Source organism: Solanum verrucosum, unplaced genomic scaffold, assembly GCF_900185275.1.
Source record: "Solanum verrucosum unplaced genomic scaffold, falcon-dt-bn FXZP01000238.1, whole genome shotgun sequence".
Classification (NCBI taxonomy): Eukaryota; Viridiplantae; Streptophyta; class Magnoliopsida; order Solanales; family Solanaceae; genus Solanum; species Solanum verrucosum.
Genome location: NW_026020630.1, coordinates 3,939,292 through 3,966,097, shown reverse-complemented (window position 1 = coordinate 3,966,097; position 26,806 = coordinate 3,939,292). Strand labels below are relative to the sequence as shown.

The following is a 26,806-nucleotide window of genomic DNA, read 5'->3' as shown; positions in this document are numbered from 1 at the left end:
GGTAACAATGGGAAAGCCATCATAAATTCTGAAATCTTAAAGATATCGATTCCAGGAGCTTGGCTCCAATTGACTTCTTGTATAGGGAGTGATTTCATGCTCGATCTTCAACACGTTGCGTGCCTATATGTTTTCCCTTTCATCAGTGAGTTCATAGTATCCTTCCCCACTCAATTCTCTGTCTTTAACCTCTTTTAGGATCCATATGTAATACTCATGTGTGCATAAGGCCTGTCGTGCACCCATAGGAATGGTCAACACCCGCTCTCATCTTCGAAGTATGATGTGGACTTCTGGTTTATCTAATCCAAATTTATACTTAAATTGTTCCATATCAGACCGGAGTGGTATTACTTGAGTTCCCCCAAATTGGTGGAGTGATATGGTTGAACGCCCTTTAAGCTAATAAGCTCAATGAAGTATAGGTCATCGTCTCTTACTATAGCATGAGGGGTGGACAACCAATGGAGCTTCTATTGGATGTGGTAGCTCTCGAGTTCTATCAAAAATATATTCCAATCTACGAATCCTACATGGGCGGTGAAAGCTACCATTCTTTTTGGATGAATATCAATCTTGTTGCCATAACCAAGAAAGATGTCTACCGTGTCAGACCGTAGGTAGAAATTCTTAATAGCCCATAATTGCAGCAAAATGTTGCATCCCTCGAAAAACATTCTACTTTTGACGCATGCTAACAGACTCCTCATTACTTCCGCCAGGATCATGGGCACTATAGTTTTCCTAGGTTCGCCCTCTCTTTGAGCTAAATCTCGAACCACATAACCCAATCGTATGTTAATTCTTCTCCTTATTTTAGGAATAACTAGGGATCTTAGTAGGGCAATGACGAAGGCATTTAGACGATATGTTTCCCATTTCTCGACGAAGCACTCAAAATCATCACTAAAAGAGTAATAACTATCCTCTCGGCCAAAACGTGAATATAGAAAATCGAAATGAATTCACCCAAGGTCTAAAGAAGACAAAGTTGGATTTGATTTCATTCCCAAACTTTTTAGAAACTCCCTCAATGATGGCTTATAGGGTACCATCATTTCACACTCGTGGTATGACATGTCAATGAAACCACTTATCTCCTCAATCATTGGCGCCAAGTAAAAATTCACGAATTTGAAGACTATCCTCACAAGGTCCCAAAATTCTAGCAAGACCTTAATCAGGTGAGGGTTTGGTATGACAAATATGAGGTAGATAAGGCCGCCCAACAACCGACGAATCACTCTTTCGTGGTCTCTCTTAATATCAATCCACCAGTTTCTTAGCTTGTAGTTTACATCTACGACCATTTGCGGGTTTGAGAAGTTGAGAGCATCCATGATTCTGTAAACAAAATAACAAACAACTTCTAAACTCCATTTTGGCAAAATTTGGCTTAATTTAATAATCGTGATCACATTGACACGTAATTATGTAATTTGTCTAAAGGGTGTTGGGGCCTTTTAGACGATAGGGTGACTACTAATTATGTGGATTGACACCAAGGATCAAACCACCTAGGGCTTATGCAACATGTATGACCTAATTAAGATTTCTAATAGTTGGCCTGACACGGACTTGAAAGGGATTCTATGCGAGAAAGCTCGTGATTTCCCGATAGTTAAACTATCCGTTCCGTCCACACATATGCCGACTCTCTATAATGGGTATTTGAAGAGAATTAGAGTAATTGTGAGAGGTGCAAAGGCATGACATCACGGTAAAAAATAAAAATAAAAAGGAAGAAGATCCTAATTGGGGAAAGTATGAGCAGAATACCAGTTTATCAAAGCAGTAAACATTTAGCATATAGATGGAAAGCAATAACATATATACAGTTTATGAAAAATAATAAATAAATAAATGCATAAATGAAGTAAATACTCATACACAAAATAAGCAAATAACAATATAAAAATCAACAAGGAAATACACGAAATAAATAAATCCCACATAAAACATGAAACACGTAATGGTTAGAACTAAATATCTCTAGCGGAGTCGTCATTTTGTCGCCTCCCATTTTTTCGCAAAAATGACCTTTCGACCTAACAACTCTTTTAGGGTTTGGGTTTAGGAGTCTTCTAGGTTAAAATAGGAAGGTTTAGAGATTTGAATCAAGACTGTTGATTTCATAAGAGATGAATGGCTAAGATTCAATCTAGGATTAAGGACGGTCAAGATTAAAAACTGAAATTTTAAAATCATATTGAATTGAATTTGAAATGGCTAAAAATGAAATGAAATGGTGGCTATGATTGAAATGAGAATTTGAATTGGAGTGACTCGAATTGAAAGAAATTAGAATAGAGTATGCTAACATTTAAATGATTTTGAGGAAAATTAAAGAAATGCTATCCAATTAAAATACTACAAATATTATAACATTTTTTATAAATAAAAATCACTTAAGCTTTAAAACATTCGAAATAAAATAATTATTTTGAGTTTTACTAATAATTTTAAAAATATTTACGATAATTTTATAAAGCATGCATACTAAAATATATAATTTTTAGACAAAATTGATTAAAATTTTAAACTCGATATATTTTTTGAAAAAATACGTATTTAATCGAGTAGCACTTCCGAAAGGGTTATAGGTTCGTCAAAATTGGGTGTTAACACTTATACATGTGTCACACGTGTGCATCTTGTGCTTAACACGTGCATTTTGTGCAACACGTGTACGTCTTATACGTTACACGTGCATCATGTGCATCATTTGTGGATCATGTGTCAATTAGTAATATGTGATTCATTTATAATTTGTGTCTAACTCTAAAATGATATGATTTTTTTTTACTCCCATAACACTTCGATATTGCATTACTCCCATATGATGATTACAAAGCAACACTAATATGATGATTTTTTTGAATAAAACTGAAATGACGACATTCATAAAATAAAATAAAAAACAGAAACTTACAAGCTGGAAAACAAACGTATTAGAAAAGTTCATCAAACCACATTCTTTTTCTCGTTGAAGTATTCATTGAGGTTCGCTTTGAAAAGTTCGAGTTGCTAGATAACCGATTTATCCAGCGCCGTTTTCTTTGCCTCGAGCTCCACTATTTTCTTACGAAGCAGCTCATTCTCTTTACGTTGATCTTCAACAAGTTCGAGCATACCCACGTCTTCATTTGTTGTCCTAATTATTGCTTCTCTTTCTTTGATCATTTCTTCTTTTTCCATCTCCAACTTCAACTCTTCACTCGTAATCGATTCTTCACGTTTTCTCAGTTCTACTTCCAAGTCATCAAGCAGTTGTTGCTCGATGAAGTTAAGAACGACGGCTATCATTGTTCTTTCACAAATTTCATCATCAAATTGTCATAGATCAATGTATTACCAAAAAGTAAGCTTCTTGTGCTTGAATCTTAGCGAGGACATTTGTGCTTGATTCATTTTGTAAGTGCCTCTCGCAATTTAGGGTAAATACTCCAAGGTAAAGAAATTGTGGTCTTGATGGTGGATGCTCCATTTGGCCAATGCATCTGCAACTTGATTAGCCTCTCGATAGCAATGTTGGAACTAACAATTGACCTTTTGCGCCAACTTTTGAGCTTCGGTGATAGTATCTTTCAAGTGCCAAAGTGGAAGAACTTTGCCTTTTATCATGTCGATAATTAACATAGAATCTCTCTTCCATGATAAGGTTATTAATACCATTTTGAACACACCATTTCAGCCCATAAAGAGCAGTATTGACTTCAGCTGTATTGCTACTGTCATTACCGAAAAAAGATGAGAAAGCCATGACAATATTTCCATGATAATCTCTACAAATACCTCTTGTCCTTGCTGGACTATTTTGCATCTTGCTGCCATCCGTATTTAACTTAAAACATGACCATTTAGGCTTGTCCCACTTTACCACCGTGTATCATACACCTAATCTTGTTCAAAGTGATATTAATACCCCTTAGAACGTGACATGACAAAGAGAGTGTCTTCACCTTCCTTAAGGTGCGTGAGAAGAAAAAATTATATGTTAAAATGACGAATTTCAACACATGACACTATTTTATTGGTCATGTAATTATGTATTATAATTTTGAATATATTAATTATTTCATTTTTCTTTTTTTAAAATCTTTTTATTGGTGGTCCCAATTTCTTTAAAGCTTTTTCATTTTTCTTTATTCTGAGTTCTTCTTCTTCTTCTTCTTAAGCTATCACTGGATTTGTCGCCGTTGATTGTTTGATGGAAGCACATCCAACACTCTACCCATAAAAATGAACTCTTAAAAATAGAAAGGATGGAGAAGATGATGACTTTCATTGAAAAGTCAATAAAGTTCATGATTTTTCCGTTTGAACTCGCCGGAGGATTCACCGGAGAAGATCACTACCGAAAAAGATTCATGAGAAAGATAATGATTTCTATTAAAAATTCTATGACATTTATGCATAAAATTCATGATTATATTGTCTAAATTTTTCAAAAGTTCACCAAAGAAAATGATTTCTCAATCTTTGTCTTCTCTATTCTCACCAGAGAACTACCAACAACCACCACAATGTTATTTTTATGTCTCATATCATCAATAGCATATTTGATTAATCAATTACACACAAAAAATACTAATGAATTACATACATACTTATCAAGATTTTTAAAGAATTTTACAGATCTTAAAATTTTTATTTGTTCCATTGATCATAATGGTGTTGCCCATCGCCTATCACCGCTGCCAACATCTCTATACTTCATAATCGACTTATTGACTCCTATTTTCTCTTTAAGTTTCTATCTTTTCCTTCAATTTATGAACAATGGAGAAGAAAGAAGAAATAGATTTTAAAAAGAAATATGTATGGTGAGAGAAGGAAGATGTCCAAGTTTTTAATTTTTTGCAAAAGTTAAAGAAAATATCAAGGAAAAATGTTTTAATTTTTTTAAATAATATTATTTATGTGTGAAAACGCATGTACAACACTTTTTTTTACACAAAACTGAGATTGTCTTCGGAAGGGGGTATTAATATCATTTTGAACAAGATTAGGTGTGTAATAGGTCGCCACAATAGTTCGAGCATGTAACTGACTTTTCAACACAAGTTTAGGGTGGAATTTATGTCTTTTCCCTTATTAGATACAAGATTGTTTTTACGGAAAAGGGTCAAAATTATTTCTGAACTATACGAAATAGATCACTTAACTCTCTGTTATATTTCGGGATCAAAAATACCCCCGTTGTTATCCCAAGAGACCACAAATACCCTCAAGAGTTAACAATATGTCAAATTTTTAATGATATCGCAAGCCATGCGGAACTAATCCCTCCACCTAATTGCCAACTAGGATTCCACTAACCCATTCTTATATAACCCATCAATTCATCTCCTAAACTTAACTAACATTCCCACTAAAATTATTAAGTCGATAAAGAAAAAAGTTTTTGAAATCATTATCATATGCTAAACTTGTCACTTTTAACGTTGTACTAAAATACTCCATTTTGCATGAAACTTATCATTTTTAACGTTGTAATAAATTTGTTAGGTGGGAAAATTACTTATTGCTTGATTTATTATTTAGGCAAAATATAACAGGACTCTTCTTGATGAGGATTTTAATTTGTAAGTCAATACATAATTAAAAAAAGAATGAATTAAATTTTAATGAAGTTTGGGAAAAGAATTAGATTTCAGATATGAATATATATATTTTTTCTAATATTTTTGCTTGTTTTGATTGGGTTAGATTTTGACTCGTTGAGTTATACTTTTAAATTTTTAAGAAGCTAAAAGTGCTACAAAAATATATTAATTAAAAAAAAGTTATTTTAGAAAATTAAGATGCTTGGAAAAATTTATAGGAAATAAAAGTGTTTTTGCATAGTCAAAAATTGTGTTTCAAAAACTAAAAAAGTAAAAAAATAATTCAAAAGAACTTATGAATTCTTGGGAAAACATAAATTACTGAAAATTTGACAAAATTGCTTTTCTAATAGGTTACCTAAATACAAAATACTACTCTCCAAAAATACTTTTTCCAAAAAACACTTCTAATAAAAAATAATTTTAAAAAAGAAATACTGATTGATTTGATGTAATCTCATTGTATCATTTGTCTTTAATTACTTATTATTCAATACTCCTGTATTATATTTTATCTTACCTTTTGTTAGTAGCTTTACCCCATATCCTACTTCTCTTATAGATTTATCCTTCAAATCACCAATGCACAATATTAGATAACAACGAAAAATGACACAATCTATTCAAACATTGAATTCATCAAAATATTCAAACACAATATAATATAATATAATATAATACGATATATTATGAAATAATATGTAATAACAGAGCGTAAATGTTTCACAAAATAACATTTAACTTCTCATTGAAGAGACCGTAGAACATATGATATTGTGCAATATTTTTTGTATATATGCACACATCAAATGGCTAGAGAAAACAACAAAACATTATAAAACCAAAAACATAAACAAAACAAATGGAAAAACTTTGAGGATTTTCAAGAGTTGTCTTCCCACAGCATGCTTTCCCTTGGCTTTGAATTAATTGGATTATATTGACCTGTATTTATACCAAAAAATAAAAACAAATATTTAGGTTTTCCCTTAATTATAACATAATTTTATAACCATATAAATATCATGACATGTTTAATACTATAAGTTATAAACTATAAATAGACGTGCCCAATCAAACATGACTTAAAATAAAGACATTTTAACATATTTGCCTGCTCTATTAAAATAATTACAATCACTAGCTAAATATATATTAATTATGTATATTCTATGTATATCATCATATGCAAAAAGTATTACTAATATTTTGATTATTATTTTGGTGAGTGGCTATACCTATATATGCATGTAACGATCCCTAAAATAAAACGAAGAAGTAAAAATCAGTTACAGTAACTACGTACGTACCTAGAAAACTTATTTAATATATACTGATAGTATAAAAATCTTTAACACTATATATTGGTCCATAAAAGTTATTTTTTTTAATTTTTAAAGAAAAAAAAATATGTTGCTAGGAATATATTCTACCTGTTAGAAAATATTGCTGGTTGAATTCATTATAGACTTGTTGTTGAGGCACAATAACTATAGAGCCATTACTATTTTCTGTTCTTAATTTTTCAATATTTTGGACATGATGTAAAGGATTTTTAATCTTATTATTATAAGATGACCATGATTCCACATTTGAATTATCATGATTTATATAATTAATATCATTCCTCTTAGTATTAATATTCCATCCATTAATCAACCCTTGTGTTGTTGCATCATATATCATGCCGTTAGCGTTATTATCAGTATTGTTATTATTACTCCCCGCTTGTAAAATTTGTTGGTATTGACTTTTGTACAACTTGAGTTCCTCATGAACCCTTTTGTACTCTCCATATGGGCCTAAAATTGGATCTCTTTGCCTACAAAACGCTTCCCATATAAGCGATTCAATTGCCCTTCTCCGATCATCTTCTTTTAGATTTTTCACGATTTTCGTGATATTACTGACCCCAAACACCTTATGTACCGCCTTGAATTCGCGAATTTTCTCCGCGGGGAAATAAGGAGCTAGTACACACTTGTCCGTGCATTTCTTTCTTTGATGCTTGCACGATGCGCATGCAGCTGTTCCGCTAGGTTTTTGCATATTTTTTATATAGCGCGAATTCAAGTTCAATAAAAAAGAGAGTAATTATAACAAAAAATTAAAATAAAATAGGTACTATGGTTTTTAATTTTTGTTGGCTGGAAAAGTAATACAAAAGGGAATTAAAGAGTACTTATATACGTAAATTATTGTAAGGTGCAAGAAGAAAATGTACCTATAGTCAAGAGCATGAAAAGATGGCCATAATTAAAGAATTAGAATAAAAAGGACAATAGGTTGATATATAGGGTTGTATATAGGTAAATCACATGAATAGTAAGTGCATGATACAAGTTAATTATTTTAAAATTTGCAGACTAATCTTGGTTAATTAATATATTAATTAGTAAATTATTTTATAAAAAAAGATTCTTAGTTAGAAGTTCTCATTTGCATGAGACCTGTCAACCGAATGAAATTTTATAGGGAACTTTCCTAAATCTCATTAGTGTAGGAGCTAATTATTTATATTCAAGTCTAGTTTGTAATATTACGTATCTTATCAGATTTTGGTGCTTTCAGATACGTCCAGATAAATGTATCTTAGATACAGGGGGTCAAATTAAGGTGTAATTTGTTCCACATACATTGTATCCAAGTGGATTCGCATGTATCTGGGATACATATCAAAACTTGCTCACCACTCTCCCATGTATCTGGTATTAAATACATGCAAATCACTACAGATACAAACATATACATGTATCTAATGTGTATTCAGTGTGATTCGCATATTGTACCTGGGGTACATACGAATCTCGCTCACCTCCCTCCCCATTCTTGCTCGCCTCTCTCCTATTTTTGTGTATTTGATAGAAAAAATACATGTATTTAAGTGTAAGATACGTAGAAAACTCTTAATTAATGGTAAGATACATAATATTTTATAAGTATATATAGTAATAGTATATATGATAGTGAAGTATGTCTGATTAGAAAGTTTTTTTCAATTTTGTACAAAATATTGCACGAAATTATCTTAAAATAGGATAGTCTTTAATTTTTGTCCCTCATATTTTGCGTTTGCATTTTTTTTTCCATAATAGATTGAAGTATTGCCTCCTGGAGCATACATTCTATAATTATATATTATAGTCCAAAGAACTTCAACTTTTAGATGGCTTGAACAATAAGATTAAATGATCAAACTAAGATGGACAGACACCTAAAATAATAAATGAGCAGATTACTAGATTAAATCAGATAAAAAATATTTTCACGAACTAATCTTATCACGTCTAAGCAAAAATAACATCAGAGGTTAATTAGGAAATGAATTTCTTTGGGTTGACAATGAGATCAAGGCACAAATATTTCAATTAAGGATATAGCCATTTTATATTTAGCATTGTCCTTCCTTTAATTTGTAACCTTTTTTTTTTAAACTAGTAAAATTGTAACAATATGTTGATCTTACATAAAATGTGTAATGAAATATATTTCACCAATATCTGGACCCCTTATCACATTTGTCCATTATTCCTAAAGTGATCAGAGTTATTATTTACATCAAATCAATATAATTTATTACAAATAAGTGACTTAATATTAATTTAAAAAAGTATATATTAAAAATTATGGTTAAATAAGAAAATTATATTCAAACATATGATAATTACATAAGTGTATAATGATTGGCTTAACGTAAACATTCAATATGGATGAGATATTACCCTTTGTGTTTTAGCGTACATTGCTTAAAGGTCAATTAATGGCGACAGATCTAACAATAGGGAGCGAGTTTTCCAGAAGTCAATAATTTTGATTCAATAAGAAATTTATTCCATACGTAAAAAAAAAAAAACTCAAACTCATAAACTATTAGGTTAATCACCTAAAAAGAAAACTAATAAATCTCTTGTTAACTATCATGATTCATGACTAGTGCCTCTTATTATTAAAAAAATATATAAAAAAAGACAACTAGTTTTTAATTGGGAATATGGGAGGAAGGTACAAATAAAGAAATGAATTAGAAACATATTGGCCTACATGTGAAGTTAGTTTAGAGACAAAGTGAGAAAAAATGCATAAAACATTCACATGGCAAGACATAATATCTTCTTCCACATTCCACAGCTCATCTTCCACATTAATATTCCATTACTTTGCTTATATTTTTATATCATTTTAAAAATAATAATAAAAAATTAATGTTCCCGAACATATCGAACATATAGAGTAGATACTCACGTTAAGTGATAAATTAATTATTCCTTCTTGCATGTATAAATTATTCTAGTTGAAATTCGATTTATCTTACTCATAATTAAGGATTTAATCTTATAATACTTAACTAAAGAAAAAACTCTCTATATTAGATCGGATTCAAACTATCTTTTTCTTAAAATTAAATAAAATCCCTTTTATTGATGCGAGTTAAATGGACTCGCTCCTATCTGTATATTTATAAGCGAAGAATATTAGTATCCCGAACCGGCTATCTAAGATATGAATGGACAAACGGATATAAGAGGAACCACATTATAAGTTATGAGTTCGATTAAATCGAGCCGTTCTAAAAATTTTCATTGATCAAGCGGTGCTCAATAGCACGTGCATGACAGCTATGCTTGAAAAAAGAGTATGTAGAGGAATGTTCTTTCTCAATTCCTCTTAATCATAATTATGCATGTTAACGAGGGTGACATAATTGGTTCTTCCTCTCTTCTAATTTCTTTATCGACACTCTTTTTCTTTTTAATCCGTTAGAAAAATTATATTCATATGTACATACATTTTTGTTTAGGTTATCAAGAGTCGATGACCCTTCTATAATTAATTAAGATGTATTGGTTAATATATAATCAGTCTCTTAAATTTATCAGAATTAAACTGTATGTTTTAATTGAATATCTCAATTCCTATTAAAGTGTTCAAATTAGATATTTCTAGTTTAAAATTTGAAAATCATTTTATGTGTATTCTCATTTATTTATCAATTAATTAAATTAACTACATAAAATATGTTTTTTTTATATGCATCTTCACCGATTTGGTGATTTGTCCCTTATATTTATACCAAAAATATTTACATTAGGAGTAGGACTAAATACCCTTAACTCCTTAACAAGTTCTTGTACAGAAAGAAAATAGAATACCTATCTTTTATATGATAAAAATCTGCTATAAAACAGGGTAAAATACATTTCCACAATTATATTTCATTTAATCATACACATTCACTTTCAATAGTCGTAAAAACTCAAACATTTTCTATTTGAACTTGACACACATAACTAAAGGAAGATAACACACTTTATATATATATATCTATATATATAATTAACTTAAATACTTAATAGCTGAATAAAAACACGCGCAATTTTTTTTCTCAAAATCGAAAGTGTCTAATTGAATTTTTTTAGAGCGTCCTACCTTACCACTTGACCAGTAAGGGAAAAGCCCTTTACTAAACTAAGAAAATAGAATAGATAGGCTTTTTTTCGCTTCTTCGTCAAGCTTTCGAGCAGCTCTTCAGAAGAATTAAGGTATTCAATTGAACATAACTGAGTTTGAATATCTAACTTAAATATCCTGACAAATTTAACAAAACGACTTTATATTAAACCATTATAAATTTCAAATCATCTAATATGTGTAAAAAATAATTTACATTTCTTAAATTTCATATCTAATCAAACACCGGACAATAATTTATGTCAACTAGAAAAATGCTTTAGATGATGAGTGATGAGCACAAGGGTACATGTGGTTTAAGTCCTCTATATTATTAAACTATTTGCTACTTTCTAGTAATACAGTTAAGACTCCAAACTTCCTACCAGCTGTTTGATAGCTGTCCTAACAATCTCCCCATGTGATACCTTCTTAATACCCCCCTCTTTAATTTGTCAATTTATCATATTGTAGACAAATTTTAATTTTCTTTGCTTCTTAATGAGACAAATATTCAAACTTATAGACATTGATAGCTCATAAGACAATGTCATGTGTATGTTCTCTTCTAAAATCTTTATCTTTTCTTTCACTTCATCACTTTGTAAAAACACCCTTACATTTAGCCTTTGAGTTTCTCTGATCGGATCAGATAGCCCTTCCTTCCTTCAGGCAAGTATCTAAACTCGATATATCTAATTTCATTTCGATCAACAACTTAGAGGTATGTTTGAATGACTTTTTCTTTATTTATTGGTGTAAAGTAAATTGTAATTTTCTTGAAATTCCATCAATTTTGATAAAAAAAACAAGAAAAATGGCACACTTACCACCAAGGGCGCCTAACATGACACAAAATTGGCCTGATTTTTCGCTTCATCAAAAAATGGATAACTTAGCTCCGTCCGCTCATAATTTATGGGCGGACGAATTCCTCGACATGTCGTCGAGGCGTGGGTCCCACCGGAGATCAATGAGTGACTCCATTGCTTTTTTGGAGTCGCCCATGGTCGAAGAATGCCGGAGGCTATCCAGTACTACTCCGGGATCCGGTGGGACCACTAACGGTCACGAGGAATTCGAGAGATTCGAAGACGAACAACAGATCATGTCCATGTTTAACGACGACGTCCACGACATGTCGTGTTCCAACCCGTCATCGCCGTCCGATTACATCAACGTTAATGAAGATAAAAAGATGAACGGCCCTGATCAGATGATGATGCAGCTTAAGAGTGATCAAAATGAGGAAGTTGAAAGCTCATGCAAGACTAATGAGGAATTAGCCACAGCTAATCAAAATGCAAGTACTAACAATATTGAATATTCTTCTGAAAGAGTTGTTGATCCCAAGAGAATTAAAAGGTACTAATTATATACTTGATGGAATCGTGATTATGACTGGATACGAAGTTTAAGAAATATGAGAAGACTGAATGAGCGGTAATTATGACAGGATACTGGCAAATAGACAATCAGCGCAAAGGTCGAGGGTGAGGAAACTACAGTACGTATCGGAGCTCGAACGTAGTGTTAGCACTCTTCAAGTATGTGAAATTATTTATCAAATAATTTTATCTTAAATTTCTCTTAATATTAATTTATTATTTCTTTCTTTGGAAATATTTTAAATTCAAATAAAATATTACGCGTACCTCTCTTATTTTCTTGTTTGATTTATTGAAGGCTGAAGTTTCTGTTCTATCACCAAGAGTTGCATTTTTGGACCATCAACGTTTATTGCTAAATGTTGACAATAGTGCCCTCAGGCAAAAAATTGCAGCTCTAGCCCAAGATAAATTGTTTAAAGATGGTAAGTTGTTTTTTTTTTAAACCTCATAATCATAATCTTTCATATTTGTGTCTATTAGCTGGTTATTTTTAGTTTGTCCGATTAGTGCTGACGTCAGAAATTTATAATTTACAATCTATATATAATATAATTTTGATGAAAGATGTTTAATTGATCATCTGCGATATATGTGGTGCCTCCATTGTTTCTGATATGCATCAATAATTAAACTACGAGTCCCGATTCAATATGCATGTAAAGAGATTAAACTACGAGTCAAGATTCTATATCCATTAAGAATGTCATTTTTCTCATTTTAAAGAAAAAATCATATAGTCAAACGAGTCCGAGATCTTCCCATACATTACAAAAAGGGTGGAATCCCTTAATTCTTGTATTCTACCAGCAGACCAAATGCAATCCTATGCCTTCTGAAGATGCACTCTTTACTATATGCATATATATATATATATATATATGATTTTTCTCGAAGTTAACGAGTGCACGTGCATTCCGATGAATTGATGTTCACTATTATATGCATGTATATAGCTCATCAAGAAGCATTGAAAGTGGAAATAGAGAGGTTGAGGCAAATTTATTACCAACAGAACATGAAGCAGCAAATGGACAACAACACTACACCACTTGCTGATTCAACTAATACTCCTCCTGAGATCAAAGTACAACTTAGTGTCAATTAGGTACTTCCTTCGTTTTAATTTATTTATCATGTTTCAACTTGACATATCGTGTAAGAAAATAAAAAAAAGCACTTTTGAATCTGATAATCTTAAATTAGCTGTTTAATGTGCAGGAAAGCTAGACTATCTGATGGCATTTAGCAAAATTCATGTGGGAAAATCTCCTTTATCTGACAAGATAAGATCACTGAATCGATCTCTCATATTTTCTGGGACCATAAAAATCTTATTTTACTATTTAGTCAATGTTTTTATTTTTTTATTTTTTATGTTTAATTCATTTTAATTCCTTCAACCACATACAAGAAATAATGTATTATTGAAAGGGTAATAGTGGAAATTTTTATTTGGATGTATGAAAGAAGGAAATTGTAATTGATTTTCACTAATTGTCAAGAGAGAATTGCAAAAAATTAAGTGTTGATTCCATGAAGCATATTTTTTTTTTGTTTATTTCGGTATATATATGTCAAAATAATTATAATGTTAACAAATTGGAGAATATCTTAATAAAAATTTTGAACACTAAATAATAAATATGCAACAAGCATTGATAGGCAAAGCAACCTGAACATTGCAACCTAAATGACAAAAGTTCAGTAATCAAAAATATCACTAGCTTATACGCTTTAACCTAAGTAGAAAATTTTGTTAAAAGTTTGACGTTTCTCCTCATAAATAAAAAATAGTGATACATCAAGAAAATACCCTAGAATGAGTTAATTTTTCTACCAAACAAACGAAAAATAGCAATAGAATTAAAGTAGGTTTAATTTCTTGTCGATACAAAAAGAGTAAATGTCCTTAAATATATGTTGCATGCAAAATAGTACTACGTAACTAGAAAAATAAACGAAAAATAGCAATATAGGATTAAAATGGGTTTAATATTATTTAATTTCTTGCTTGACAGTATTTTCAATCTATATTATTAGTTATACACCCCATCTAATATTATCCTTATACATAGTAAATAGTGGCATTAATAACAATAAGGGGTACTATTCTTATATCTTATACCAAATGATCTTTAAAAGAAATTAGTGAATATATATGTATATCAAGTCTAAAATAATTGGTACGAACAATAGATATGATAATGCAGTGAATGAGACCATTTAATTTCTCTCTTAATAGAAATTTTAGTTTCGAGTCATGGCTATAAAAAAATGACAAGGAGTATTTTCTCGAAATGGATCTAATTGCATGGTGTGAATTCATATTAACGGACTCCAATATAAATACCGAAGGCCAGATAAGAAAAACCCCCCAAAAAATCTGAATAATTTGTAGGTATGCATGTAATACTCATTTCACAGCTAACAGTCTGAGTTATACACTGCAAAGAATTGGATACAAGTTGATTTTGCACAAGTTGAGTTATACAATGCATTTTAACTATCGACTTGTATGTTGATTTTGCACAAATTAAATTATCGAATTTTTTACAGAAATCAAGCTTAAAAGAGTTTTGTTCAAACTTGTCATGATTCATATAAATAACATCAACAATAACATACTAGGTATAATTTCTCAAATGGGGTTGATTACAAAATAGTTCATTTAGCATCAGTGCTTTGGAGTTTATAATAGTATATACAATGTTACAACTTGTACATATTTTTTGACACTAGCTAGCTAGTTGTTTTTAACTAATGAGTACTTGTAGAAAGAAAAAAAACTACCAATTGATGGACTTAGTTATACATATATTAAAGTTGTCTCATTTGGTCCATTGTTTTTATAAGGAGTGAAGTAACTACGAGTTTGATTGGACTTTGGAGTATAAAGTGGAATCAAATTAAACAAATGGCACCTTAAAAGAATCTCAATTTTATCCTTTAGGTAACTCAGATGGTTTGATTTGAAATCTTCATAATAGAAATTCAAGTTCGAAAACCTTTGTCTGTTGTCACAAGGGTTGACGTTCAGGGCAGCTTAGATGATTTGGATTGAAATCTCTATAATTGAAAGTCTCGAATTTGAAATTATCCTTTGTCTGTTATCACAGGGATTGACCTTCTAGGTCAATTTCGTCGCATAGATATTTGAACAATTATAACATCATCCATAATTGACATCCATCACTTGAACAATGCAAAAGAATTGCTACAATGTGTGCTTTTGAGAAATTTAGATTATGATACATATATAACACATTGATTATTTTGTTCATATTTTTTCCCTTTATATTATAGCTCCTTTATATTGCTTTAACAATGACCAACATTTCTCAAGCACAAAACAACCAATTCAAAATCGTCCTATAGCACAAGTTTAATTCTACAAATGTCTGAAGTTTTAGTTATATAAGATCTAAACTTCACGTAAAAAATAATTAAACATCGATTAAATATGACCTAAATATCATACCAAAATGGTTAAATTTTCAATTATATATAGCCTAAACCTAATGTAAAAATGTATTCAAATAAACTAAAATATATATATGTCTAAATTCCAAATTTGTTTGTTTGAAATTGATCAAAATGGCTATAACTTAAATAGAAGTCCTATAATTGGTTATTTATAAAAGTCCTTCTTTCTCCCTGCACCACCCCACCCCCCTCCCCCAATTTCTGCATCTTCTTCTCAAATTCTTCATCTCTCTTTTTCTTCATTTTCTCTCTCTATACATACATATAAACGTATTGAGAGACCACCAGTAATGGGGGCGTACAGATCGGACGACGATTACGATTATTTGTTCAAGGTGGTGTTGATCGGCGATTCCGGCGTCGGAAAATCTAATCTTCTATCCAGATTTACACGTAACGAGTTCAGTCTAGAGTCAAAGTCAACGATCGGTGTTGAATTCGCTACTCGTAGCATTCGTGTTGATGATAAGGTCGTCAAGGCTCAGATTTGGGATACTGCCGGTCAGGAACGGTATCTCCATTTTTTCATTACTCAATTCTAAATTTTTGCTTCTATGTTGGATAGATTAGCATTTGCGGTAGAAATTAGAATAATGTGTTAACATTTGGGATCTGAAATGCTGATACAAAATTGATTTGCAATAATCGACGTTATGTAGTATAGTTTTTGTGGTAAAGTCAGGTCTGATACCTTCGTTAGGTTTACTTATGAGTACAAACTGTACCAGTAGGACAACAACAATGACATACTCGGTGTAATTGCATAAAGTAGGGTCGGGTGAGGATAGTGTACACAGACGTTACCCCTTCCTTGTGAGGCAGAGAGGCTGTTTCCGAGTACAATTGTTTCAGAAAATGTTGAAATGTTCTCTGATTGCCATTGGTTGAAAGAAAATTTCTTTCAGGTTTGGCAAAATATTTTTGTTGAAACGAATGCCACCTAAATATTTTGCAAAAATATGTCAATTTCTAATTTGTGTGTTGATTACACTGAACTGTAAAAACTCTAAGATTGTTAGAGTAGGAAGTGCGGAACTGCTAGGAATTTGCTGTCTGAATAATTTTTTGGAGATCATAGTCATTCTCATAGGAAAAGCCACTGCCTTTTGTTGTTCTTGCACCAATTCGTAATCGGAGGGCAAGAGAATTGGACAGACTGCCCTCAGAAATCAAAGACCGGTTTCTCCATATTTCTTGTCCTGAACAAGTTATCCCCCCCCAATTGTCACTGAGAGCACTTCACAAGTGAACTGTAGATCCAGGCTAGAAAGGAGTTCAAGCTGTGTTTGGCGCTCCTTCTCAAATCTCCCTTTTACAGTATTCTACTGCCCCCTCCAATGATACCCATCGTAGAGGGTTTTCAGTTAGCTGATCTAGAAATGGGCGACGCTGGAAAGCTAAAAAGAATAACAATAGGCTTAAGATTATTACTTATAAAAAACAACTATAGTCTGAAGCTGGTCGTATCTAAAGTGTCATACATTGGCATCTGCTTTGGTGGCTAAGCGTTGCAAGTGTCTTTCCCATATGAGTTTTAAGCTTAAAGAAATATTGACTTTGCTAAACTCTGAGCATCATATCAACTTGAACATTGCTGTAGTTTGATGGCTTTCATGTTGTTTTCCTCAAACAAAAGATCCAGGGGATCAACTAGGATGATCAAGGCTACAATAATGAACTTTTTTGAGTTTAAAATTACTGCCACCCTACACATTTTCAAAAATAAAATAAAATTACTGCCACCCTACTACTCCCTGGGGATCTAGTCTGCATAATTAAGTTAGTGTTCACATTTTTTATCATGGATTTAAGATGCAATGTTTTTTTCCTAATTTGCATTCATTAGGGTAACATTGATATTTGAAATGATTTAGTCTTTGTTCATTTTAAAGTCCGAAATGAGATGTGATCATGTTCTTGTTATGAATAAGTTTGGTGTACTAACTACTACGAGACTCTTTTCATTCCTTATCTTCTCCTATCTATTGTTGTATTAGTTTTCCAGCCTTGACTTTCTTCTCCTATCTATTGTTGTATTAGTTTTCCAGCCTTGACTTTCTTCTCCTATCTATTGTTGTATTAGTTTTCCAGCCTTGACTTTCTTCTCCTAACTATTGTTGTATTAGTTTTCCAGCCTTGACTTTCCCATGCTTATATAAACTTTAACAGTCTTAAGGTCCTATAAATATTTTGTGTTCATCTTCTTTTTCCTGGTACGATTTTCATGTCACTGCGTATCTTATTTTCCAGTATGGAAATGTTTTGATTTGATGCGTTGTATCATATTAATTTTCTCAATTGTGCTCTTTGCTTAAGATATCGTGCAATCACAAGTGCCTACTATCGAGGAGCTGTTGGAGCATTGCTTGTCTATGATGTCACCCGTCATGTAACTTTTGAGAATGTAGAGAGATGGTTAAAAGAGCTCCGAGATCACACCGACTCTAGCATCGTCATAATGCTGGTGGGTAACAAGGCAGATTTGCGTCATCTGCGTGCTGTTTCGACTGAGGATGCCCAGGCATTTGCAGAGAAGGAAAGTACATTTTTCATGGAAACATCTGCTTTGGAGTCCATGAACGTTGAAAGTGCCTTCACAGAAGTGCTCACTCAAATACACCGCGTTGTTAGCAGGAAAGCTCTTGAAGTAGGAGATGACCCGGCAGCACTTCCCAAGGGGCAGACGATTAATGTAGGAGGTAAGGATGATGTTTCTGAAGTAAAGAAAGCTGGGTGCTGTTCTGCTTAGAACAAAGAGTAATCTAAACCGCGGACAAGATTCTTTTTGTTTTGAGCTGAATTTCACATGACATTTGTACTTCAACCTCTAACCACATGAATTGCTTAGCACTAATAGCTTTATTCACTGGACAACCCCCAAGATTGAATATCCAAATTAGCTTTATTCATAGCATTCTTTATCCTTGTTTCTGTATTTTGCTTCCATTGGTCAATGATTTATTGTATTAGCTGGCTGCTTATGGACCTCCAAAATAGGTTATATTTGTTTCGAAAAGATTCTGAATCGCGCTATATGTATGAAACTATGAACACATTATATCCTGCCTTGTAATTGATTGTTTGATTAATTGTGAATTGAGGAATATTTTCAATTTCTTATGCTCTGTTTGTGTTAATTTTTACGCATGATTTCAGAGTATTGACTGTTTGGCTTATTACTGCCTTTACTTTTCGAACAATATAGATGACATAAACAGGTGACAAGGCCAAAAAGTTTCCACAGAACTCAATTGAATGTGTTATAGATGTCAATTATAAACAGATTACATTGCCAAAAACTACAATGAAGAATCAGGTAAAAGACTAAAAAAGTGAATTGTGATTGCAATATGAATCATTACAGAATAATGCAGACAGTCATGTGTTTGTGGGCAAAACTGAAGCTCTACAAAAAGGACATGATTTTTTCCTCTGCAACCATTTGTTGATGCATTCAGCATGAAATTCATGGCTACATTGAAGTGTGCCAATATTATCTTCATCTTTATATTCAAGCAAGCAAATAGCACATGCTTCTTTTTCCTCATCATCATCACCATCTTCGTTGGCGTCTATGTCCATAACACAAGTAACATAACATGTACTTCTTTCGAAATACTCAGACATATCTTGATCCACAAACTCATTAATATCTTCTTCCTCCACTACCTCTTCTTCTTCGTCTTCAATTTCATCAGTATAGGTATCATCAAGAATGGATTGTGGCACTTGAATATTGTAACGAATGTAGTTAGTATTCACTTGCATTCGAGCTGTCCTAGTCCTTCTTCCACTTGTTTGCTGATTGCTTTGATCAAGCAGATGTATATCATACTCCATTCCTATTTGTAACTCATTCACGATTTCCTCTTCCTCTTCCTCTTGCTCGTCTTCTTCCATAATTTCTTCATCAGACAAATCCTCTGCATCTTCTTCTTCGATTTCATCAACAATATCGCCAAGATTTGAATGTTCTAACTTAATATGAGACATGAAACTATAATCAACTGGAGGCATGAGGTGTTGTAGTCGATTCAAGAGAGCAGCATCAGGTGGCAATGTACGAGTACAAAAACAGGGAACTTGATCATGTTGAGACATGTTTCTTCCCTGTGTTTTGTGTTAGATTACCAGAAATTAAAAAAAAAAGTTTAGAATGGGATCTACTGTTGTTAATGTAAACGCATATATATAGGAAAAAAATATTTGTAGAAATTTGATTGGGAAAGGGAAATATTTTCCTATTCACTTTTTTTCCTTTTATGGCTTTTCCCCCAAGTTTTTTTTTTAGAATTGGAAATTAATGGAACTCCTTAGCGCATTTATAGGAAAAAATATTTATGGAATTAGTTTCCTATAATGTTTTATTTCCTATTCTTTTCTTGCTTTCCCCCCAAGTTTCTATAAAAAAAATTATTACAATTTTTTTTAAATAATTCCAACGAGATTAGGAGAACAACCAAACACAAATTATTAATTTCATAAACCGCTCAAGCTATGTTGTTCTACAAATGATTGAGTTTAGTTATTTATGATTTGGACATCATGCAAAACTAGTTGAAATTTAGTCATTTATAACATGAATTTTATACGAAAATGTTTGAAGTCGCTTTCTTTTAAATTATCAGGTCTTGAGTCGGGTGTCGGGGTTAGGGTCGTGTCTAGATTAAGGTGTTGGGGTCGGACCCAGTTTGAATGTCAGGTTCTGAGACAAGAGTCGATATCAGGTCCTGCATCAGGTCTCTGGGTTGGATTTTCGATCTGAATAAAAAAAAGGAATTACATTCGGAACCTCTCAAACACAAATCAATAATACAAATCGGTCACAAATACATTTTTTGAACCTGTTGGAATCATCAAAAAACTATTATGGGGTTGGCATGACCAAGTATTGACCGTGATCAACTTAAAACTTTAGAAACACAAGGGATCAAACCCAAGATCCAAAACACCCCTAAATGTCTCGAAAACTGTGCTTAACCTTAAACTACACTACAAATCGCTCGCCCTATATAGCTAGTGAAATCATCAAAACTCATATTAGACCTCACCAATCCCAACCTTTTACTTTGGTCAAACCTCCAAAGTTTTCAACTTATAAAATTGAAATATATCCCCATTACGCAATAGATCATATCATGAATCGTGTCAGCCATCCCCTCAATTCATAAATAGTTAACCATATGAGGATAGTCATACAAGGGAAAAGAAGCAAAAATCACAAAATGACCTTCAGAATCGTTACATTAAGAAACTTATTTTCATCCAAAAAAATAAATTTTCAAAACATTTTGAGGAGTGAGAAAATAGAGAAACATCTTCATATCAAACACACCCTTAGGATATTCATCTCCACCAAAAATATTGTATATTTAGAGAACCAATGTAAACCATATAGATAGGAGAAAACATTCATAAAGCCAAAATAAGGCCTTTAACTATGAAATGTGAATTGCAAATTTGAATTAAATGTCTAAAAAACATATTGTAACCAAATATATGGGTTCAAATGAACTAAATGTTGGAAGAACATGTCCATTCAAATGACACAAATACTCAAGCAAAAGGGTGATTTAAGCTTTTGTATTCTTTCTGAAGTCAATGCAAGTCTGACAATCGCAGTCTGAAAAACAGCACACTTCACATCCAAAGCACACACAAGAAGTGCAACCTCCACATGTTGGGGAACGCAAACATCCCTTACACGCACTTCGACTTGCTCGCTCTTCAGCATCATCACATGAAAATCTAAAACACAAGTAAAACAACAAAAAAACATGTTCACCAAGAATACAAGAAAAAGAAAAGATCACAATAATAATGGTAATATTTTGATAAATTCTAAACATCACTTCTTAAATAAATGATCACTAAGCTAAAAACATTACAACATTTAAATGAATGATATCACTACTCATCTAGTATCTTCTTGTAATTTTCCTAAAACAAATTTTCTATTTCCTAGTTTGTTTAAAACTCTGTTAGCTACTGTTAAGTATTAGTTCCTCAATTTCAACAAGCAGTACTTTACAACATCTTAGTTAAGCTACGATGTATTTTTATTTCAGTCTAAATTTATCAATCGAAGATCCTTTTCCCTTTCTCTTCTTCAATCAATTCTTATTCTCCTTTGTTAAACACGAACAATATGAAAATCAAGGAAGGACCAATATAAGAAAAGATTAAATATGGAATAACAAATTAAAAATAGCGCATTGCATGTATAAAACATACTCATTATTTAAGAAATTAAGCATGAAAAGAAAACATACTTGTCAAAAGGAATATCTGAGCACTTAAAATTAGCATTGGCCAATGCATCATGGTAGCTTCTGCATTCCTTCTTAGAGCGTCGATAGAACCTACGTCTTTTATCGCACTTGGTACATTTGATAAATTCATCACGATGAACAAATTTATGTGACCTCTTGGCATGCTTTGGAGACATGTTGTAGAATTTCAGTAGTGCAGTCTTTATCAATGGAACTTTGTAACCATCAATAAAGATCCAAATATTATTTTTCCATCTGCAAGTCTCTTTTCCAGCATGTTTCTCAAATGCAAATGGAGTAAGGTTATCTAATCACAAAAAAATCAACTTTTATTAGTACCATAATTTGTATCAAATTATAAGATAATAAGAAAGGATAATTTTTTTGTTTCATAAAATGAAACAAATATAATAATAACATGCTAAATGATTAGGTGATGAGAATAAAAAAATAGTAGGATATTAAATTACTAAAATAGATAAGAGCATAGTAATAATCAAGTGATTACACCACAATACAAGTTTCAAGAAGCTATATAACAAGAGGTGAATGTGGCTTTGTTTATTGGTTAAAAAATTTAACCTAGCATTTTTCAAATAGACATGTTGTAGGTTGTTTTTGAAAGAGTGATGAATACATCATTTTTCCATTACCATTATTGTATGATAAATCTATGACTATTTATTTATTAAAAAAAAAATGAGCATCTCAGAAATTGCCTAGTATTTTTGTCTCTATTGGGATTTGAAACAGTGACTTCACAGTTCTCAAATTACTTCATTGATCACTAAGTCGCATCCTTGAATGTTACATTGAGAATATATATATATATATATATATATATATATATATATATATATATATATATAATTCATGAAGAGTACTTAATTAGCAAATTTCAACCTCTTCAAAGCCAATCAACTCACTATCAAAGCTCACTTTTTTTTACCAATTAAATTATCTATAGAGAAAGTCTACACAAGCTTATAAGTTTACTTAAATTGTTCATCATCTAAATAAATTATAATGTACTCTAGCAAACATATAGATGAAATATTAATAAGGATACCATTAGTCAAATTTAAAAAGCACATAACAGCATTTCATGATAGGCCAATAATAAAACCAACAACATGCATTTAACACAAACACATTATATTGTACAAAGGCACAAAGAAGGAATATATATATTAAATTGACGATTATATATATATATATATATGGTAAAAACCTTCAGGGCAGCCAGGGTAACATTCACAAGCAATTTTGAGTTCACCAGAATTGAAAATCCTAAGCCTAGCACCAGCATCGCCATGTCTACGACTGGTGCATCCACACACAACCTCCACGTAATCATCTCCTCTCTGCAACACACTTATATCCTGTAACTCTTCTTCGCTAAACATATCGCCTCACCGCTTCCGTTACTATTCACTCAGTCAAAAACCAAAAAGCGTTACGTTTTATATAAAGATCAATTTTTTAATAAAATCCTATAAGAGAACACAAAAAAAGGAGAAGCGATCGAAAATGGTGAGTATTAATTGTGTGATGCAGATATACAAAATTGATTATAAGGGGAATTCATTGGGAGAGAGAAGAGAGGAGAAAATCGAGAGGAAGATGGACAAATGAGGTATTTTTATAGAGAAAAATCGCCTGGGGGTGGGTGGGTGGGGAGGGGGGTATTACACAAAGCATGTAGGTAAGGGGGAATTTTTTGTAATTTAGTACGTGAATGGATTCATTGTTTTATATATATATATACATATCTAGAAATGGGAAAAAAATCTGATACATCCTTCAATTTTTGTGATTCAGAGATGATATATCTGTAGTTAATAAAGTGGCTAACATATATCTTTTTATTACACAGATGACTCAAATATACCTTTTTCGGCGAAGAGAAGTGAAAAAATTGATTTTAATTTTATTTTTGATTTGTTTTATTAAACTAAAATCCATACAAAGTATATTTGATCCTTTTAGCAAAGTCTTAGAGGTATATTTGATCCTTCTCATATATGAATTTTTCTGCCTTCATTAATTTAGTGACTAATTTGCATTTATTATTCTTTATGATCACATTTATTTGTTTATTTATCTTCTTGTAAAAGCTACCATGATACCCCAATTTTTTTTCTAGTTACAACGAATAAACTGTTGAGAAAATAAGTTTTATCTCAAAAATAAGTTAAATATATTCTATAGGTCAAGTTCCTGAACATCCAAAAAAAAATGTATGTTGACCTCTTCGTTAGCTTTTCAAATCAAATCTACAAATCAAAATAATTTGAAAAGAAGAGCATTTCATAAAAGATCTTCTATGAAATGGAATTTTTTTTGAATATTTAGAATAATATTATAGAATGATTACAAAATATGTTCAAAGTTCTGCCATAGAAAAGAAAGAAACAAAGATTGCTATGATACAATATCGAAATGCGGAAAATGAAAGAAACCCTAAAACCTAAAAGAAAGAAAGTAAAAGATAAATAGCTAGATACAAAAATGGAACTAATAGACAACAATGACTACTAAATTAAAGTCAAAACCTCCTATTAAGAATATCAAACAAGTACCTAAACTATAGAGACACCCTCAAGAGGATTTGATACTCAAGCAAGCAATCCCATCAACATTTTCTAGTAACTATGGACTTAGCCTCAAACTCTCTTAAAGAGTACACTCAATTCATGAGAATTTATCATATCAAAAAAATCTACCTAATTAAAATGACAAAGTGTATTATTTACACCAAGTTAATTAGACTAAGACTAAGGTCTAATAATAGTTATTACAAAAATACTCTTAATAAATTAAGGGTCTTCTTAGTCTTTTTAGTCAAGCAGGCTTCTGTTTTAAGAATAACTATTTTACATTTATAACCTCTTTATCCAATTAGATCTTTGTACTTCCACTTTAGCATGTTCGAACTTCAAGCCTTCATTCCAAATTCCTTCCAAACCTCCAAAATATTGACTTGATACAGAACTCTTAAACTCTTTATCATGACGTGGTGTGCATGCATTATGCTATGTGGAAATTACTTCAACATTTATAGTGCGAGGATTATATTAAGTCATTAAGGCAATAAATATATATAGAAAAATTGGCGAAAAAAATGTAAAAATATGATATTATGATTGATTGTAATGTAACATTTCATTTAGGGTTTTTTCACTTGTAATATATATGACTAGTTTTGGTTACGTGCGTTGCACGTATATTTCTATTAGTTGGTGTCAAAATCTTATATACAATTTTAATTGATATGTTAGATGATAAAAATAGATATTAAAGTATATCGAAAAATACAAGTTTCTAAGCATAATGAATATTAATCTTATATTTTAATCTCCTTACACTTACATTCAAAATGGATTTAATATTTGTAAAGTTAAATATAAATTAAGGTAGTTTTGATACTATTTATAAAATAGTTACTTTATATTAAGCATGCATACATGTTTCTCTATGATGTAAAAGAATACAATATTTCTTTAAAATGTTTTTTTTATAGAACATTCCACACAATTTTTATATTAGATTTGAGATATATTTGTCTACCTATAATAATTTATACGCTTTTCTACCTAAAAAAGATAATGCAAAAGAAAAAAAACTCCTAATTGTGTTTAAATGCAAACCAATTTAATTAGTATTATATGAAGTATTAAGTGGTTATTTGATCTTTTTTCTTAGAGATATTGCTAGTGGAATTTACTTCAACATTTATGGTGTGGGCATTTTATCAAGTCATTAAGACAAGTAAATATTTATAAAAATGGTGAAAAAAATGTACAAGTATGATATTATGATTGATTATAATGCAACTTTTCATTTAAGGTCTTTCCACTTGTAATATGATACATGTTTTATTATTTAATGATTAATTAAATAATTTATAATATTATGATTTAGTGTAGCATTTTAAAGCTTCCTACTTTGGGCACGTGTGTTGCGCATGTACTCCATAACGATGAATATAAATTATTAAAAATCACATAATTTCTTTTAAATTGTGTTTGAGTTGCAACAAAAATATGAAAAGTAAAATGATAAATGGTTATAGTGGATAGTCAACTCATAAGAAGAAACTCTTTTGTACTTAGTCATCCCCTTATTATAATTTCGATATATAAATTTTATATTTATTTTAAACGACAAAATAAAGTAGCAAAAACAAACATAGAGGCACACTATAACCTTATGATTAACTTCCTTAAAATATCTCTCTTGTCTTATAGAATAGAGTAAAAATATTGAATTTAAATTAATAGTTATACATTTCAGGAAGATAAAATGTTTTAGCATTAATTAGTAGAAGATGAAATTCTCCTTCTTATTAAGTAGAATGCAATTAAGTAATTCAAAATTATAACTAAGGAAACTTAATTAGAAGGAAATAACTAAAGAATTAAAGTGTAACAAAGATGACAAATTTGTCTTTGGTAGTGGTATATATTGATTTAGCTACAACTCTTCATATTCTTTAATTTAAGATTAAAAGAGGGAAAACCTTGATTCATGTACTAATTTAAAATTCTTGAAATCCTAATTGACTCTTGTTCTTCACATTCCTTTTTTAATAAATAACTTA

The 26,806-nt window shown here is 31.1% G+C and overlaps 5 protein-coding genes across 5 annotated transcripts; 2 read left to right on the top strand and 3 right to left on the bottom strand.

The window, feature by feature from the left end:
* Positions 1–6,475: 6,475 nt before the first annotated feature.
* Positions 6,476–7,663, bottom strand: LOC125811685 (LOB domain-containing protein 2). The gene is made up of 2 exons (XM_049491213.1): positions 7,043–7,663; positions 6,476–6,554 (listed from the first exon to the last, which is right to left on the bottom strand). Exons 1-2 carry the CDS (start codon positions 7,656–7,658, stop codon positions 6,493–6,495), a joined length of 678 nt encoding a protein of 225 aa, XP_049347170.1. The 5' UTR covers positions 7,659–7,663; the 3' UTR covers positions 6,476–6,492.
* A 4,211-nt stretch (positions 7,664–11,874) lies between these two features.
* LOC125811613 (basic leucine zipper 34-like) lies at positions 11,875–13,804 on the top strand. The gene is made up of 5 exons (XM_049491133.1): positions 11,875–12,422; positions 12,514–12,604; positions 12,744–12,870; positions 13,402–13,553; positions 13,667–13,804. Exons 1-4 carry the CDS (start codon positions 11,875–11,877, stop codon positions 13,551–13,553), a joined length of 918 nt encoding a protein of 305 aa, XP_049347090.1. The 3' UTR covers positions 13,667–13,804.
* A 2,324-nt stretch (positions 13,805–16,128) lies between these two features.
* On the top strand, positions 16,129–18,806 carry LOC125811632 (ras-related protein RABA1f). Its single transcript, XM_049491157.1, has 2 exons — positions 16,129–16,442; positions 18,248–18,806. The coding sequence occupies exons 1-2, from the start codon at positions 16,222–16,224 to the stop codon at positions 18,678–18,680; spliced, it is 654 nt and encodes a 217-aa protein (XP_049347114.1). The 5' UTR covers positions 16,129–16,221; the 3' UTR covers positions 18,681–18,806.
* A 503-nt stretch (positions 18,807–19,309) lies between these two features.
* Positions 19,310–20,032, bottom strand: LOC125811922 (E3 ubiquitin ligase BIG BROTHER-related-like). Its single transcript, XM_049491466.1, has one exon. It carries the CDS (start codon positions 20,030–20,032, stop codon positions 19,310–19,312), a length of 723 nt encoding a protein of 240 aa, XP_049347423.1.
* A 1,472-nt stretch (positions 20,033–21,504) lies between these two features.
* LOC125811761 (protein ULTRAPETALA 1-like) lies at positions 21,505–23,609 on the bottom strand. The gene is made up of 3 exons (XM_049491299.1): positions 23,435–23,609; positions 22,204–22,510; positions 21,505–21,679 (listed from the first exon to the last, which is right to left on the bottom strand). Exons 1-3 carry the CDS (start codon positions 23,607–23,609, stop codon positions 21,505–21,507), a joined length of 657 nt encoding a protein of 218 aa, XP_049347256.1.
* Positions 23,610–26,806: the final 3,197 nt, after the last annotated feature.